Genomic DNA, 16,465 nt, shown 5'->3' with positions numbered 1-16,465 from the left:
TAGAGATCTGCCCAGAGATTTCAAAGAGATTGTAATGGGACGGAAAAGGTGATTATAGTACTTTCAGTAGAAGGATAGAAAATCAAGGAGCAATCTGAAATCGTGTGCTCACGTCATCCAACAGGTCAGCTGTGAAGCCAAAGACAGCGACTGACCTGTTGTTAAAGCTTATTCAACTGTATCAGCTTTGCATGCGAGACGCTTTTTTTAGCACTATTAGTTAACTTTGAGATGTGTTGTGCTGTAACGCAGACTCAGTTTCAAGCTCTTTTATGAGTGGAACAGAGGACTAACATAATTAAAGTAAGTTGACTGTACACTTTCCCTTTGGGAAAGGGGTTCTTTATTTGTATGTGTTTGAATCAATCACAACAGTCCCTGGCCCATTCTTGCAGCAAGGGGAAATTAGGTTACAGATTAGGCAAAACATTTTTTCTTATACCAGTGAAACATCACTAGAATTTATGCCTTTAGAAGCTGTAGAAGCCCTGCCCTTAAGAGTTTTTAAAATGCCAAGCAGATGAAGCAGCCTGTAATGTTTTGAAATGCATGCAAAGAGGTAGGCACAAGGCTTCCACAGATTTCCAGCTCTGTTTTCTGTGATGTTTCTTTCTAAATAACTTTGTTTTGGTTTGGTTTTCTAAATCAGTAGAACTTTGGTTTGCATACAGTAGGACCGAGTCATGCTAGTGATTGGGAAGCCTGTTGAAAGTGACTAGAATTTACAATTTAGTAATGGATAAATTAATTTAAAAAGACAGAATAATAGAGCTTTGCTAAAGTCTTCTCTGCTACTAGATCTTTGCTTAGACATGAAAAGGGAGACCTGGCTTTTTGCAACAGTAATCACATGTTGCTGAGGCTAATTCTGCCATTTCAGAGTATCTCAGTGTCTCTCATAGTGGTATAAAAAAAATGGCTCTCTCTTCTTAACAGGTCTGTACAAATGGGAAAATAGAGTCAGAGGGAGATTCAGGGAATGAACTTAATTCAGTAAAGTAAACCTTGGCCCAAGTCCAGAATGTTTTGTCCAGGGTCACAGATCACCAGGCGCACTGCTAGGAGCAGCAACCCAGAGTTCAGTTGCTCAGTCTCCCTTTACATCTACTGGGCTCTTCCCCTTAGAGAGGTACATGTGCTAAGAAAATAATTATCTCCTTCAAATCAAGCCATATATTTTTCTATTTGATCATTCCTTTTCTAGCAAATGACTCAGCTGCTAAAGTCTCTTGACTTGAATGATTTTTTTTCACTCACCAGCTAAGTCTAGGAAATTGCAGCTTTCCGCCCACTTCTGAAATTAAAACCAGAAGTGCATTTACATGGTGCAGCAAGGAACAAACCTCACATCTCATCAAGACAGCAGAATTCAAGAGACAGGGCCAGTGGCACCCGAACAAACACTGTAGAAGCTGCAAAGTAAATTAGAGTTTTAAAACTCTTTTGGTTTAATAATGTAAGCTGTTATGCTATGCCTGTACTACTTTATATAACAATGTTGTCAACTCTCCTCCTTGGCAAAGGTAGGACGATGCCTGCTGCAAAACAGGCAAGGGGACACATGAATAAAGTGTGACAAGCCACAGGATATTTCAGGTAGATGATAGTATGGTACTAGCCGGTGTCCACCATCGGCACTACAGCCTGTTAAGTGTGACATAGTTACCCCTCAGTGAAACCAAGTTTGTCTGCATCACATTTATTTATTGCAAGCAAGTACATGTGATAGCCTGGTAGGCAATAGATAATATGCTGTAAATCCGTGCCCTGATTGATCTTGTATAAAGATCCAGGCAGCCACACTATTAAGTCTGTTCTGAACTCCAAAAGGAAGCATCATTTCCAGAAATCAGGCAAGAAATGGAAATTTTATGTCCCTATGGCCAAGTGGCATGGATTCTGGTTATATAAAATGGCAGTGCCACTGGATTTGCTAGGGCTGCAGATCCACATCATCAAGCTTTTGTCAGCTTAAGGCAATTTTTAAAGCATCCCACAGCTCCATGAGGTGGCAGCCCCCCTCAGGTGTGTTGATTCAGTTGTTATGCTCAGTTGTGGAATTTTATAGTCTTAAGGAAGTAAAATCTTGTCCTACTGAGGTTTTTTGAAGCTTGTGTTCATCCATGTCATGTGGAGTAAATATAAGGCGGAAATAATGAGATTTTTCTGAGGGATGGGAATGAGCAAGTGAGTGGAAAGTAGAGGGTGAGAGATGACCCTTAAACTTGCTTTGCACCCCAAGGAATCCTAATCTGGACCTACACCTTCAATCTGTGGAGGAGGAAGCCTACATTTTAATAAGTCCTGATTGTTTTGAGGGTGCTGTAAGGCTGTACTCCAGCCTGCAGAGGCACGTGCACACTAGTATATGCTTGAGCCTTGACAAGCATTTGGAAGGCAGCGGGGGTTCAACCTGGAAGTATTCCAGGGAGCTATCATCATCAGTCAGTGTTTTTCCTTCCCCCTGAATTGCTCTATTTGCTTTGTGCTGTAGAAAGGCCTGACTCAGGAGGATAGCAGCCACTCCTGTGCTAAATTTGTGTTTCCTTTGCACTAAGTTAAACGTTTGGGGGCATTTTGTAATGAGAAGCACTTTCTCAACATGGTAACGCCATTAAGGGATCCTTGTTTTATTATGTATTGATCTTACTCTAGCATTCCTTTAAGTTACAATGCAAGCATCGTTTGTTTAACACACGGGATTTTAGAGATGATCACATCTCAAACTAGTTGTCATTCAAGCAGGTATCCATGTGTTTGTACTGAGTCTATCTCCAGTCTGCGAAACCTGTTCATCTCTCTCTGTATTCAGAATACAAACATGGAAACCAGCTCAGCTTTTGTGGAAGCCCCAGGATCTCTTACAACTGAGGCCTAAGCATTGTGATGATTAAATATACCTGCATCAGAGTGTGTTTTCAGGCTGATGTTTTTGTTTGTTTTTAAATGTATCTCATTTCTTGTGTTATCAGCTCAGAACAGAGTCCAGATGGTTTTACTGCTTCCATCAGCCATGCCACTGCAGTGACATTCAGCTAATCCAACACCACCACCTTCTGGCTTTGCAGTAACTTTATTGTTGGTAGGAATTAACCTCCATCATACTTTCTTGTTGTAGGTGAAAGCAAAGGAATCATATTTTGTAGGACCCTCTGTTTTGTCAGCAGGTCACGCTCCCTTTGGGACTTTAAATGTCTTCTCTCTCTTCAGGAATTGGATTGTGTTTGAAGTGCCCTGCTGGGTATTTCTGTCCTGCTGGAGCAAGTTATCCAGTCTCGTGCCAGCCAGGTACATACAATCCTCTCCAAGGGCAGGACGAAGCTGCCGACTGCAGAGCCTGCCCAGCAGGGAGAGCTTGTACTCAGGCTGGCTTAGCCCAGCCTGATGCAGACTGCTTACCAGGGTAAGACTTGGTTGGTTTCTGTGCTTCTAGTTATGACTGTGCATATATTTTTGCCTTCATTGTTTTTGCTTTGTGCATAGGGAGGTGCAGATGGCATCCTCTGCTAATTCAAGATTTAGTGTCGTTTCTGGTAAATCAGTGGTGTAGACTGTTCTGGTGGAAGGCACTGCTGCCTGCTGTTGCCGCAGAATAGGTGGTAAAAATAGACAAAGATGAAGCTGGGCCACGCATCCCATGGTTATCAACAGCATGACCTGGCTGAATAACCCACTTTTCCTTCGGTGAAAAATGTATGGCATGACCAGCCTATTTACAGTGTTTCATTTTCAGTATTTCTGCATTATTGGTTGTCAGTTACATTGCTGTCAGCCACAGCATCAAGTGCTTCCGCTTTTTCCCAGCTGCAGTATTCATCCTAATGTTTTGGTAGGGCACAGAGTTTACCTCCCTCTTGCATCAAAACATTTTTCCCAGCTAGCCTGCTGTGTTTTGTTAGGTACGTGTGCCCAGCGGGGTCATCCAGCCCTCAATTTCCCAGCAACGCCTGTCCTCCGGGCACGGTTGGCAATGACTTCAACCTCTTTGATAAGTCCCAGTGTGAAACATGCCCGGCTGGATTCGTCTGTGTGAGAGGTAGGTGGCTTTATGACAAAGCAAACTGTGCTCTTTGCTACCCAGTATCACAGAGCCCACCAGTAAGTACTTGAGCAGGTCAGTGAGGTATCTCAATGATGGTAAATGGGAAAAAGTTGCCCTTTAGCATTACTGCAGAGACTGCTGTGCCTCTGGACAAGTTGATTTTAATTTTACTCTGAAATTTTCTCTTTATGCCACCCATGGTTACTGTTTTCACTTGGAAGCGGCCAGTTTTTACAGTCTTCAACATTTTTAGCTTATTGGTGGCCTCTTCACTTTAATGCCTATGGCAGCTTTGGACAGGGGCACCGGGCAGGATACACGAATCAAAGAATAATGGTTTTGGTAACCAGTTCTGTGATAGAGCCTCTCATCAACAGAGGACACAATTATTATTATCTCATTTTAAATAGAGGAAAGGTGCAAAATGAGGAGAAGACTTAACTCGGGGTCATCAAGAAGAACTGGAAACAGAAAGAGAGCTGGATTGTGTGAAGTCAGGATGTTACCTGTTAGGCTATGTTGCTTCTCTCAAATTTACCTTTGTGTTTACAGGAACCGGGGGGAAACAGAAGCCTCCCATTCCATGCCCAGTCGGTCACTACTGCCCAGCAGGCACAAAGCACCCAAGGCAGCACAAGTGTGCCCCAGGCACCTGGAGCAATAGGACAGGCCTGACCTCAGCAGAGGAGTGCTTTCCATGCCCTGCAGGCTGGTTTTGTGTAGGAGGGGCCCGTGTCCCTACCGGGATGTGCAGCTCAGGGCACTACTGCCCTCAAGGTAGGCAGCTTTTTGCAGAAATGAAGGGGATTTAGTTTATTTCTGTCTTTGGAGATTTTGTGGACTCTGATAGGGTCACACATTGACTTGATCAGTATTTTTTTGCACCAAGTATTTCAGTGTGGAGTTCAATAGCAAACTGTCCATTCTGTGTAGTCAATACTTTAAATCTATAATGTTTGAACTGAGCATGTTGGTGTCGTTATTTTCTTTCCCTTAATTTGCAAAGAATTAAAATGCATAATCAAGTGTCTGGTACAAGCACAATTCTAAATTTGAAACTTCCTGCAAAGATTCTGCAATATTTGCTAAACGGTGATTTTGTTGTTGCTGTTCTCAGAGCTGTGGTTTTTTTATTTATATAAATATGTATTTATATGTAACTCATGTAAATATTTAATGGCAAGAAAGAGCAGGGGGCCTTACTGCCTTCTGTCTTCAAGGGTGTACTAAGAATTAGGATGGTTCTCTCTTCTTTTCTTGGAAAGGTACACAGAGGGGCACGCAGTACCCCTGCCCTGCAGGAACTCACAGCACCAGGCTGGGGAATGGCAGAGTGGCGGATTGCGCTGCCTGCCCTGCAGGAGCCTTCTGTGCCAGCGGGACCTCCAAGCCCATTCTGTGTCCCGTGTAAGTACACTACACACCCTGCAGAAATATTTCTACATGGTGTTTTAGAACACCTCTGATTAAGTAACATCTTTCTCACCTTGCGTGTTACCGGGTTTTTTTCTGAATTGGACAGATTCTTGGCTCCAGAAATGGTAGCTTTCCTCTATACAAAAGACTAAGAATGCAGACTAGAAGTGCACTGCCCTTTTAAGAACATGGACCTGCTCAAGCAGGTCCAGAGGAGACCATGAAGATGCTTCTGGGCTGGAGCACCTCCCCTGTGAGGATAGGCTGAGAGAGTTGGGGGTGTTGAGCTGGAGAAGAGAAGGCTCCGGGGAGACCTTAGAGTGGCCTCCCAGGACTTAAAGGGGCTACAGGAAAGGTGGGGAGGGACTCTTGATCAGGGGGGTGTATGGATAGGACAAGGGGTAATGGTTTTAAACTGACAGAGGGGAGATTTAGATTAAATATAAGGAAGAAATTCTTCCCTGTGAGGGGGGTGAGGCCCTGGCACAGGTTGCCCAGAGAAACTGTGGCTGCCCCCTCCCTGGAAGGGTTCAAGGCCAGGTTGGACGGGGCTTTGGGCAACCTGGGCTAGTGGAAGGTGTCCCTGCCTGGGGCAGTGGGGTGGAACTAGGTAATCTTTAAGGTCCCTTCCAGCCCAAACCATTCTGTGATTCTTGGTCACTTCGCTGCTGTTTGTGACTCTCTCCTGTTGTATTTTCTCCTGCAGAGGAACCTATCGCATGGAACATGGTGCGACAGTGGCTGCAGACTGCACCCCTTGTCCTGGAGGGTATTACTGCCCTCAGCTTGGCACTGTTACTCCTCGAACATGTGGTGCTGGCAACTTCTCAGTAAGTAGCAATAACTTTATCCTGGCAGCTGTTCAGCATAGGGACTGAATTTTGGCAGAAAGGGGAGCTTCAAGGGGAGGTTGGGGCTTTAAATCCTCGGAGGAGGTGCTGGAATGAGCCCATCTCCTTTCACGATGAGTCTAAGTATGTGGGATGATGGTGCAGTGTTTTAAACAATACTGATCACCTGTGCTGACCCTACAAGTAAGAGGTGAAAGTTTAGAGAAGGGACTGGTAATGTCCCTACAAAATCAGGTTTGAAGCTGCTCCAGACATGATGCTAAAAGTACATATCATGTGTGCAATACTGCTCTTGCTGTTCTTCTCCCTCCAGAGACTTGCACTAGCAATCGAAGTACATCAGTCCTGTGCCTGGCAGTGTGTAGTTGGGCAGATACTTTGGGTTTTCATGATATATTTTACCCTGGCAGAGAGCAGACACCTGTATTTAGTTTCTGCTCAAAAGGAAGTATTTGTTTGCGATGGACTTAAGCTATCAGTTGGCTTTGGAAGGTAAAACGAGAGGATGGAGCCACAGAAGAGCATAATGGGGAATGTTTCATAAGAGCAGGGAGGGCCCTGTCATCAGTTCTCAAGGGCAATGTCTTTGGTCAATGGCCATGTTTTTGTGGACCGTTTTATTTGCTGATAGGGTCTGCTGTAGAGTTGGTTGCATTCGTTTCCTTTGTTTTGTGCCTCAACACAGCTTGCCAAATGTGCAGGGATTCTTTTGTGCTCTAGAAGTGGAACCACGTGCCTTCTATGTTGTAGGACCAAGGTTCAGTCTCCTGCTTGCCGTGTCTTGTGGGACATTACTGTGCCAGTGAGCACACCAGCCAGGAGGTGATGCTGCTGGCCATGATTTGCCCAGCGGGTCTCCTGTGCCCAGAAGGACAGGCAGTTGTTCCAGATGCCAGTGCAAATGCCTGCCCAAGAGGATACTACTGTCCCCAGGGATACAATGTAAGTGAATCTGCTTTGGTCCTTGGGATTGACTGTTCTCTCATCAAGTTGGCATTGGGATTAGTCTTGCTATGGGAGCCTTTCCTAACAATTTAGTTTTACGGATTTCTGTACTCTTTTGGTGTTCATAGATCTTACCAGTATTTGCTCTATGTAAAACTGTTTGTAATACTGGGATAACATTTTCTGAGATGCCATATACAATACGGAGGATTGGATCCCCATTCTATCATACCATTTTTTCAGCATTCACACCAGATTCCTAGTGCCGCTTTTCAGTGTTTGTTCCCAGTTACTGGAAAGAATTACTTTCACAGCTTCAGCTGCTGTATGTTTGCCTTGTTGGATGCAGCAGTCATATTGGTGTGTTAAAGACCCATTTTTCTATTTCATTTCGAGGGCTTACATGCTAAGCCTTGCCCGAATGGGACCTACGGAGAGCAGAGGGGTCTAAGCAGTGCTGCTGAATGCTCACCATGCCCCGCAGGGAAGTACTGCTACAGACCTGGGATCGAGCCTCCAGGAATTCCCCAGCCTGTACGTATAGCCTTGGTTCTCCCAACTTTTTTTTCCAAAGGCTGTAACTGTTAATGGAGCAGGCTTAATGTATGCTTTCTCTCTTTACTTTGCCTTCTGCCTGTCAATGCAGGCTATGAAAGAGAGTTCAAAGGTCAGGAACTGGTTGCTGCTCTGTCTCTAATGAGTCTGGGGATCTTTCATTGTGATTGTCTTGTCTCCAGAAAGAGTGAACTCTTCAAATTTTAATAGCTGTTTAAAAAAGAAACCTCTATTAAGAGTGAAAAGTCTAGTTGAATTCTCTTCAATGTGGATGAATCCATGCTTCTATTTGAGAGCGAGTTGATAACTCATTTCAGTTACAGCTCTTTTCCAAGTGCGGAAAAAGCATCTTCCCCACAACTGTACAGGCAATGTGTAGGGCCTGTCTCAACGACAAGGTTTTACTTAAAAAAAAAAAAAAACAACCCACCTGCAATAATTATCCTACGTGGTCAGAGTTTTCCTGATGAGACTGTGAATTTCCTTCGGTCCCTTCTTTTCCACCCCATTTTCTTGCAGTAAAAAAATTCTGGGTAAATTGTGGATAAAGCTTGTATCTTTCTGTGTTGAATCTTATCAGATTCGTCTTCCCTACTCAGAAAAAGACAACAAAGCCATGCCTGACTGTGTGTTTTGCTTTCCAGACAGGGGATTGCCCACCTGGCTATAACTGCCCTCTGGGGACCGGATTCCCTTTCTCCTTCCCCTGTATGCCAGGTTTCTTCTGGGCTAATTCCAGCATAGAGGATAAGGACACTTGCCAAGCGTGTCCAGCCGGGTATTACTGTGACTCTCCTGCCATGTCAGAGCCCAAACCTTGCCCAGCAGTGAGTAGTTCTTTCTTGGTTCTCTAATGGAAGGAGCTGGTATGTGGGGGGTCTATTTAACAGAAGAGCCTTAAATGCTGTATTAAGCTGGCTTTGTTTGGCAGGGCTTTTACTGTGTCAAAGGCAGCTCTAAACCCGAGCCCTGCCCAGAGGGTACATACAGTGGCAAGAAGGGGCTGTCCGGACTCTCAGAGTGCAGTCCCTGTGGCCGTGGCTACTACTGTGCTTCTCCAGGACAGACTGGGCCGAGCGGTCCCTGTAAGGCGGGGTTCTACTGCCAGGGCAGGGCCCTGACTCCAGTAAGTCACGTGGCAAGTTTTTCTCCTTATCTAACTGTGCTCCACTGTGTTGGTGGTTTTTTTTGTTGTGTGTTTTTTTTTTTTTTCCCCCCCACTGTGTTGTTTTTTTATTAACCCAGTGACTTCAAGAGTCACAATTTTATGACTCATGCTCAAGTTTATGGCAGGAGGACCACTCGTGCTGCCCTCACAGGGAGGGTAACCACGTCATATTTTTTCTTCTCAACGCTAACACCCCCTTAACTAAAAATGTAACCAGGTGAAAAGTTCAGTGGGTGTGAATCACAGTGGGATTGCTAGTGTAAAAAGGTCATCCATATTTATTCTTTTTGTGTTCGCTACATTTCCCTTATGTAGGTATTGTCTGTTCTCTGTACAACAGAGTATGTCTCTGTTTTTCTTTTCTTTATTGCCTTGGGCCCAAATCAGTATGGTGCCTAAAATATTTTAACCGCATTTATTCCTTTTTTTGAATGATGCCTTTTTCAATTTCAGTTGCCCACAGATGGTGTGACAGGAGACGTGTGTCCTGCTGGGGCATACTGCCCTCCTGGCTCTCCCTCACCTCTCCCCTGTCCTCCAGGAACTTACAGCAATGTGAGCGGGTTGAGAAGCCTCCGTGAGTGCTTGGACTGCCCACCTGGGTGAGTATCATCTTTGGAGAATATGGCTCATTTCTGTCCCATTGCAAAGGAATTGTTCAAACCTCAAGTCTGTTGCCACAGCAGCCCATCCTTGCCTTCAGCTCTCTAACAGAGGAGTCCCCTCTGTTCCCAGGGCTCGTGCAAATATGCTGCCTGTGTTCTCCATGGCTACGTACCTGTATCAGTAGATTTAAAATAAGGGATTTGAATTGTCTGAGTTATTCCCCAGCTTTTATTGTTCACTGGCTTCTGTCAAGACTCATTATGTCTGTAGTGCAGGATGGCTTGACCTAGCAGCTCTTGCTTAAACGGTCTCGTTAATACTAATTGGTTAGTCCCTTTTTATATTAGCAGATAGTATAATTCACCACCCTGCTGTATTCCTTTTAACGACACCAAAATTGCCCATCTGATTCTTAAGGAAAAGGTATGGGTTGTGGTAGCTTGTTGTGCAAGCTTGTTGAGGCAAGTGAGGGACAGTCTGACTTTCAGGTGGTCATATCTTCATGCTGGCACGACAAATGGTGTGTGCAAGATCATCTGGGGCTTGGTGGCACAAAACTTGTAATTTTGTACTTTACTGTGAAGGAGGAGAACAACTGGGATGAAATCGAAAGCTCTGATAAAATCCAAATTCAAAAAACTGTCTCTCTCTTTTTTTAATTTTTTCTTCACTTTCTGTTTACCCAGGAGAGGCAGGCAGGAAAACGGAGCAAGAAACTGCTCTGGAATTCATATTCTGTCCAGAAGCTGGAGGGAATGCCATCAAAGTCCCTTTCTTTATATATATTTTAGCCCAAAGCTGCAGAGAAGGTTTGAAGAAAACCAACATTTAGGTGTTTGTGTGATTTTTATTCAGAAGCATATGCAGATGCCACTCCCCAATTGTAGAGGGGGGAATTCTTCCCAGGATAAAGCTACCGAATCTGAGAGGTTACGGTCTTTAAAAAGCATGTGTGAGAGGTGATATATACCCTCTGCAACTCCCTTTCAAGGCCTGTATGCAACCAGGAACCAGGTCTCTAAGATTCCAGGTAGACTGCTGGGAATTTTTTTCCACTGGGACTGTGCTATCCAGTGACAAAAGGCACTGTTGCTAGCCAAGGTTTTCAATTTTCCCCACATAGCCTGTATTGTGATGGGACAAATAACCAAGCTCCTTCAGGACCGTGTGAACCTGGCTACTTCTGTACAGGAGGTGCCAAAAGCGCTCTTCAGCAAGTGGTGATGGAGGGGCATTATTCCTTAACAGGAGCTTTCAAGCCAGAGCCGTGTCCTCTTGGCAGCTTCCAGCCTGTAAGTGTGCTAGTATACACTGTCTAATATACTTGTGGGGTCATCAGAGCCCTTGGAAACTGTAAACTGTGTGAATAGAAATTCATGAGGTGTTTGTAAGTGGTCAGCTTAAAAAGAGGGGCACATGGGTTTTCTCCTAAGTTAGGTAATCACCACCTCCTTTGCTTTTACACTGCAACAGAAGAACTCTGCGCAGAACTAAAAAGATTTGGGTCAGGACATCAGATCCATCAGTACAACTCTGTTGTCCATAACGCATTTGGCAGTTTTTCTCGCATAGTGTAAACTTAGAAGTGGGCTGAGGAGGCTTTAGCCTAGCGTAGGTGAATTAACATGTGCACATGCCTCACTGCTCTATTAGATCAAGGCTGTGCCTGCCACTGATTTAGTGGTGCAATGTGCTACTTGGATACCACGGATCTGTTGCATTTGGACTGCAGTTCATTTGCTTCAGGTGTTTATTTGTAGTAGGGAGTCTGGGACTTGGTAGAATGTGCAAAGTTTGTTTATTCACATGGTAAGCAGTGATACCCCATATCTGCCAAGTTCTTTCTGTGTTCCCTCTTTAGAGCCGTGGTCAGTCTCTTTGCAGGGGCTGTCCAGAGGGTACGTTCTGTAATGAGACAGGCCTGGCTGCACCCCGGGATTGTCCCAAAGGGCATTTTTGCTTGGCTGGGAGTTCTTTGCCTCTCCCGTGTCCAGTGGTAAGAATCAAATATGGACTCGTTTTTCAAGTAGCAATTTTCAGCAGACTTCCAGTCCCTTGGCACGGGGCATTCACTGGTTCTCTCTCTTTGTGCAGGGAACTTACATAGACGTAGTCAGGGCAGGTTCATGCAAGCCCTGCCCAGCAGGCATGTTCTGCAGCATGGTTGGTCTGACGGAGCCAGAAGGGCATTGTCAGCCAGGATATTACTGCGTTCAAGGTTCCAGCACCTCCTCACCTGTGAGTACTGAATATCTTGCATTGCTTCAAACCTTTTGGCCCTACAAAGCTTTCATAATCCATATTTGTTTTATTTTCCTCGCTTCAGATGGGGCTTCCGTTTGGAGATCTTTGCCCACAAGGACATTATTGCCCTGCTGGCACGACACACCCAAAAGAGATGCCGTGCCCTGCTGGCACCTGGAACGGGCAGAGAGGAGCCCAGGATGCCACTTGGTGCCTGCCTTGTGCCCCTGGGTTTTTCTGCAATATGTCTGGCCAAGATGCTCCTGTAGGACTTTGCGCACAGGGTGAGACAAAGCCCAGAACTTCTTTAGCTACTTAAAAATTCAGTTGGTTTTGAATGAGAAACAGGACTCGTATGCTTTCTGCTTTAAGGCTATTACTGCACAGGAAGGACAAAGACTGCAAAGCCAGAGGATGGTATCACTGGAGATGTCTGTCCTCGAGGCCATTTCTGCCCTGCAGGCTCAGCAGCACCTTCTCCCTGCCCCAGTGGAGAATACAATAATGCAACAGGTCAGGAACTGGATCTTTGCGATTTCAGTGTGGATTGGGGGGAGATAGGAATGCTGATATTTTTTGTTTGGTTGTTTGTATCCAAGAATGCCTTGATAGCTGCTGGCTGTTATGAGCATTTGGTATTGGGAGGATGGGGGTAGAGAAGGTGGCGATTTTTGTTGGTGTGTGGTTTTTTTTTTTTTTTTCCCCTGCTGTCACATGGGGAATATATTTCGCCCCCGCAGCAGCTCCTGCATTAGGATTGTAGCAGTGAAGTGCACAGAGAGCTCGTAAGCAGTTAACCAGATTTCCTCGCTGTTCTGCCTGCCACCTAATGGTGAGCTGCGGAGGTTGCTGGCACTCTGGGGCCGGGGAAGTGGCGCTGAGAAGCCTCCTGAATCAAACGCTGCTGGGAGAGGGTGCGTGTCTGAGGGCCAGTTATTGCAGGAGGGCTTACAGAATAACTTTATTGTGATTTCTGCTTCTTTAAGCGCACAACCTAGCAGAGGGAAGTTATGCACGTATATTTTTCTTCCACTTTATTACATGGTTCCTTTTACTTCCTGTATTTCGTTCACAGGTCAAGACAAATGTTTTCCTTGTCCTGCTGGGTTTCACTGTTCAAAAGGACAAAGACGTCGCTGTCCTCCTGGCTTCTATTGCCCTCGGAAAACTGGAATAATTTTTTCCCCTTGTCCCCCTGGGACTTACAACCCCTCCTATGGAGTCAGCCAGGCCGAGAGGTGTCAGCAGTGCCCTGCAGGTGAGGAAATGACTGCTCTCATTGTCTGTGTAGGGCAGTGTCCAAGAGGGTGATCTCTCTGCATATCCCTTTTCCTAATCTGCTGATGTGTGTTTTGCCTCTAGGAAATGAAAACAAAAAAATACACAGTCAAAGGAGGCTCTTTGTCCCACTGGTAGGGTCCCCAAAGGAGCCACAGGGGTTTTTTTGAGGCTCTGCAGAAGTTTAGTTTACGCTCAGGGTTTCCCAGAGGAGTGTGGTCTGAGTTGGAATGTGGTTTTGTCTCAGTTGTGCTGATGCTGAGGGACTGGCTCTCTCAGAGTTTTCCCCTTTGCCTTCCAATCAGTGCATGCAGCACAGCAGCTCTCCTGTTATTTCTCTCAATTTACTGATACTCTTTTCTCTCTGTGGTCTTCCAGGAATGTTCTGTGGAGAATGGGGATTATCCTCTCCAAGTGGTCCCTGCTGGCCAGGATTCTTCTGTACAGCAGGTATTGAATTTACAGGGCAAAAAGAGAAGTGAAAAAGTAAGCCAGGGGACTGCTCTGAAACAGCAGTCAACTCTACTGTGATCAGCATTCAGAGCCGTGCTTTGCAATGTGGATGACAGGCCTTTGAACTTCATAGATGCTCCCAATATTCTCATGTAAATAGCTTCTGTACATAGTGGCCCCTTCAACAAACAGGTGATTTTGGGTTGAGAATGGGAGAAGGGCATTTGGAATCGCTAACTTTGTCACGTGTCCTAGTTTCAGCTGGGATAGGGTTAATTTTCTTCCTGGTAGCTGGTACAGTGCTGTGTTTTGGATTCAGTGTGAGAATAACGTTGATAACACACTGATGGTTTAGTTGTTGCTACACAGCACTTAGGATAAGTGAAGGATTTTTCCATTTCCCATGCTCTGCCAGCGAGCAGGTGCACGAGAGGCTGGGAGGGAGCATGGCCAGGAGAGCTCACCCCAACTAGCCAGAGGGCTATTCCACACCACAGAACGTCATGCCCAGTACATAAACTGGGGGGAGTTGGCCAGGAGGGGCCGATGGCTGCTTGGGCATCGGTCAGCAGGTGGTGAGCAATTGCATTGTGCATCGCTTGTCTTTTCTTGGGTTTTATTTCTCTTGCTTTCTGTTATATTCCTTTTCATTTCAATTATTATTATTATTGTATTATTGTTATTTTAGTTATTAAACTGTTCTTATCTCAAGTTTCACTTTTTTTGATTTCTCCTCCCCATCCCACTGGGAGCAGGGAGGCGTGAGCAAGCGGCTGCGTGGTGCTTAGTTGCTGGCTGGGGTTAAACCACAACATCCTTGTTGCAGCAGTAGGAACTCATGTGAGCTGTTCTCTTCCGGGTATCAGTTTTCCTGGCTATAGAGTAGAGATTGATGGTACATGCCACCGAAGGATTTTGTGAGCTATAGTTAAAGCTCACATTCCTGTCGTGGCTTAGAGGTAACTGCATAATGTGTGGTCATTTTCTCCTTCCTCCCTAACATCCCAGCTTTTAGAGCAGTAGGTCTATGATGGAATAAAGTAAAAAGGCAGACTATCCACATGCTTCTGTTCCTCGATGGTACTTGCTGTTTATTCCATTCCACTGTAGATTTTTTTGCTTTATTGTCATAAGCAACAACCAGCTGTTCTCTTCTTTCAGCTATGGAAATGTTTCTTTAAGGGGGGACAGATATGCCTATGAATAGCAACCCATGTCATTCAGGATACCTTCGGTCTGTCTTCCTCATGTAGGAGCAAGTGTCCCAAACCCCGATGGAGCCACAAACACGAGCACTGGTGGCCCGTGCCCGCCTGGACACTTCTGCCCAGCTGGCACAAGTATCCCACAGCAATGCCCTGTGGGCACTTACTCGGACAGGTAAGCTTCTTGGTTCTGCTGATGCTAACTTTTATTTTCCTTTTGGTTTTGGCTTCTCCCTTAGTCCTTTAAGCAGCAAAGTGCAGCTCAATAAGGCTTATTAGACCCATCTTTGCATTGACCATAAAAGCTTCGTGGTTGTTTTCACTTGGCCAGAGGTGCAGGCATCAACCTGCTGGGCTTGCACACTTGCCAACAGAATGCCTGCTTGTGTCCCTCACCAGGCTCTACAGCTGGCAGGACTCCAGCTGCACAGTGTGTCCAGCTGGCCACTACTGCAGCTCAGCTGGCCTCACGGCACCCTCGGGACCCTGCTCAGCGGGACACTACTGCCTGCCTGGAGCCTCCTCACCATCGCCAGCTGGTGAGCTGCACTGGGAGAACGTCAGTGTCTTCATCTGCCTGTGTCCAATAATTAGGGGGTTTGGCAACACATAGCTTTAAAAAAAGCCACCTTTTTTCCCCAGTATTCCTGTCCCTGCCTTCTCTCAGTCATCCAGGCCCCTGTATTAATTCTGTTTGAGGTAACCCAATGCATACATGCCAAGGGTGAAGAAGCAGTTGGTCCATCAATCTGTGTTATCGAATGAGATACTTGTATTGAACGCTGGGAAAGTTATGGGTGCCTGCCTGTAATGGACACAGCCTGATTCCTCCTTCTCATTTTACTGTATCTCAGAAATAATAATTGCTAGGGAAGCGTTCCAAGTCCCCAGTTGGTCAGTTCCTTATTCTTTAGAGTTGCTGGTATATGTGGAGTGTTTAGAAAGCTGATCTGTTAAATATGGTTTATTCTGGCTTTGCCTGTGAAGCAAGGAGGGAAGCGGTATTGTGACATAGCATTGAATTATTCCAAAGCTGGGATACAGTGGTCATTCTAGTTACTGTGTTGTGTATCCTCTTGATTTGTCTTCTGGGATCCCAGAGAAGACAAGATCTTCGTCGGGGGGGGTGTTAGCTCCTTATGTTGGCATTGTCCTGCCCTCAGCAGCTCCCTTTATTGGCCATGTTTCTGTGTTCTAGGTGTGTGGGAGAAAGGAGGCCCTTGTCCTGTGAGTCACTTCTGCCCAGAAGGAAGCAGCTTTCCGTTACCCTGCCTTGCAGGGACTTACAACAACCTCACTAGACAAGCTGTGTGCTTCCCTTGTGCTGCTGGCTACTACTGCCCAGAAAATACCACCAGCTACAGTATGAATCCTTGCCCAGCTGGCTTTTACTGCCCCAAAGGTGAGACGGGCCCAGGGGACAATGGCCAGGCTGAAACATCCTTCTTCTTAAAGGCAAGAAATGATCTCTGTATCTAAGCGTCAGTCTGGTTCTTTACAGAAAAAAAACCCCACAGTCTTTTAAACCATAGATATGGCTGTTGCCTAACGCCCTCACAGGCAAGCTAAGCAATGCGCAGAGACTATCTTGGCCATGAAGGCCAAGCTGTGCACCATGATCAGCAATGAGAGACACGGGCAAAGACGATGTGAAGTAAGACAGCAGGGTTACTAGCCAAGATAGTACTTATAGTCCATGATA

At 45.6% G+C, this 16,465-nt stretch overlaps 2 protein-coding genes across 2 annotated transcripts in view; both read left to right on the top strand.

Moving 5' to 3' along the window:
- The first annotated feature begins 4,768 nt into the window (after positions 1–4,768).
- On the top strand, positions 4,769–11,879 carry LOC141935082 (uncharacterized). Its single transcript, XM_074851037.1, has 11 exons — positions 4,769–4,819; positions 5,308–5,449; positions 6,165–6,288; positions 7,060–7,251; positions 8,454–8,636; positions 8,741–8,935; positions 9,431–9,579; positions 10,707–10,875; positions 11,445–11,579; positions 11,678–11,821; positions 11,871–11,879. The coding sequence occupies exons 1-11, from the start codon at positions 4,789–4,791 to the stop codon at positions 11,877–11,879; spliced, it is 1,473 nt and encodes a 490-aa protein (XP_074707138.1). The 5' UTR covers positions 4,769–4,788.
- A 110-nt stretch (positions 11,880–11,989) lies between these two features.
- LOC141935161 (uncharacterized) overlaps positions 11,990–16,465 on the top strand; it is a 98,677-nt gene continuing 94,201 nt past the window's right edge. The window contains exons 1-7 of the mRNA XM_074851150.1: positions 11,990–12,111; positions 12,200–12,340; positions 12,903–13,085; positions 13,484–13,555; positions 14,812–14,938; positions 15,163–15,302; positions 15,962–16,165. Of these exons, the coding sequence (XP_074707251.1) occupies positions 12,072–12,111; positions 12,200–12,340; positions 12,903–13,085; positions 13,484–13,555; positions 14,812–14,938; positions 15,163–15,302; positions 15,962–16,165 (907 nt within the window). The 5' untranslated portion in view covers positions 11,990–12,071. The remainder of the gene's footprint in view (positions 12,112–12,199; positions 12,341–12,902; positions 13,086–13,483; positions 13,556–14,811; positions 14,939–15,162; positions 15,303–15,961; positions 16,166–16,465) is intronic.

The sequence above is a fragment of the Strix uralensis genome, chromosome 26, assembly GCF_047716275.1.
Source record: "Strix uralensis isolate ZFMK-TIS-50842 chromosome 26, bStrUra1, whole genome shotgun sequence".
Classification (NCBI taxonomy): domain Eukaryota; kingdom Metazoa; phylum Chordata; class Aves; order Strigiformes; family Strigidae; genus Strix; species Strix uralensis.
Note: the sequence above shows the minus strand (reverse complement) of the source record. Positions and strands in the feature narration are given on the sequence as shown.

What these genes read in the sequence shown, in the direction of transcription:
- LOC141935082 (XM_074851037.1), top strand. Translation starts at nt 4,789, where the DNA reads ATGTGCAGCTCAGGGCACTACTGCCCTCAAG. An exon ending in AGGGCACTACTGCCCTCAAG is followed by an intron (nt 4,820 to 5,307) that starts GTAGGCAGCTTT and finishes TTTCTTGGAAAG; the next exon opens with GTACACAGAGGGGCACGCAG. An exon ending in ACTGTCCCCAGGGATACAAT is followed by an intron (nt 7,252 to 8,453) that starts GTAAGTGAATCT and finishes TTTGCTTTCCAG; the next exon opens with ACAGGGGATTGCCCACCTGG.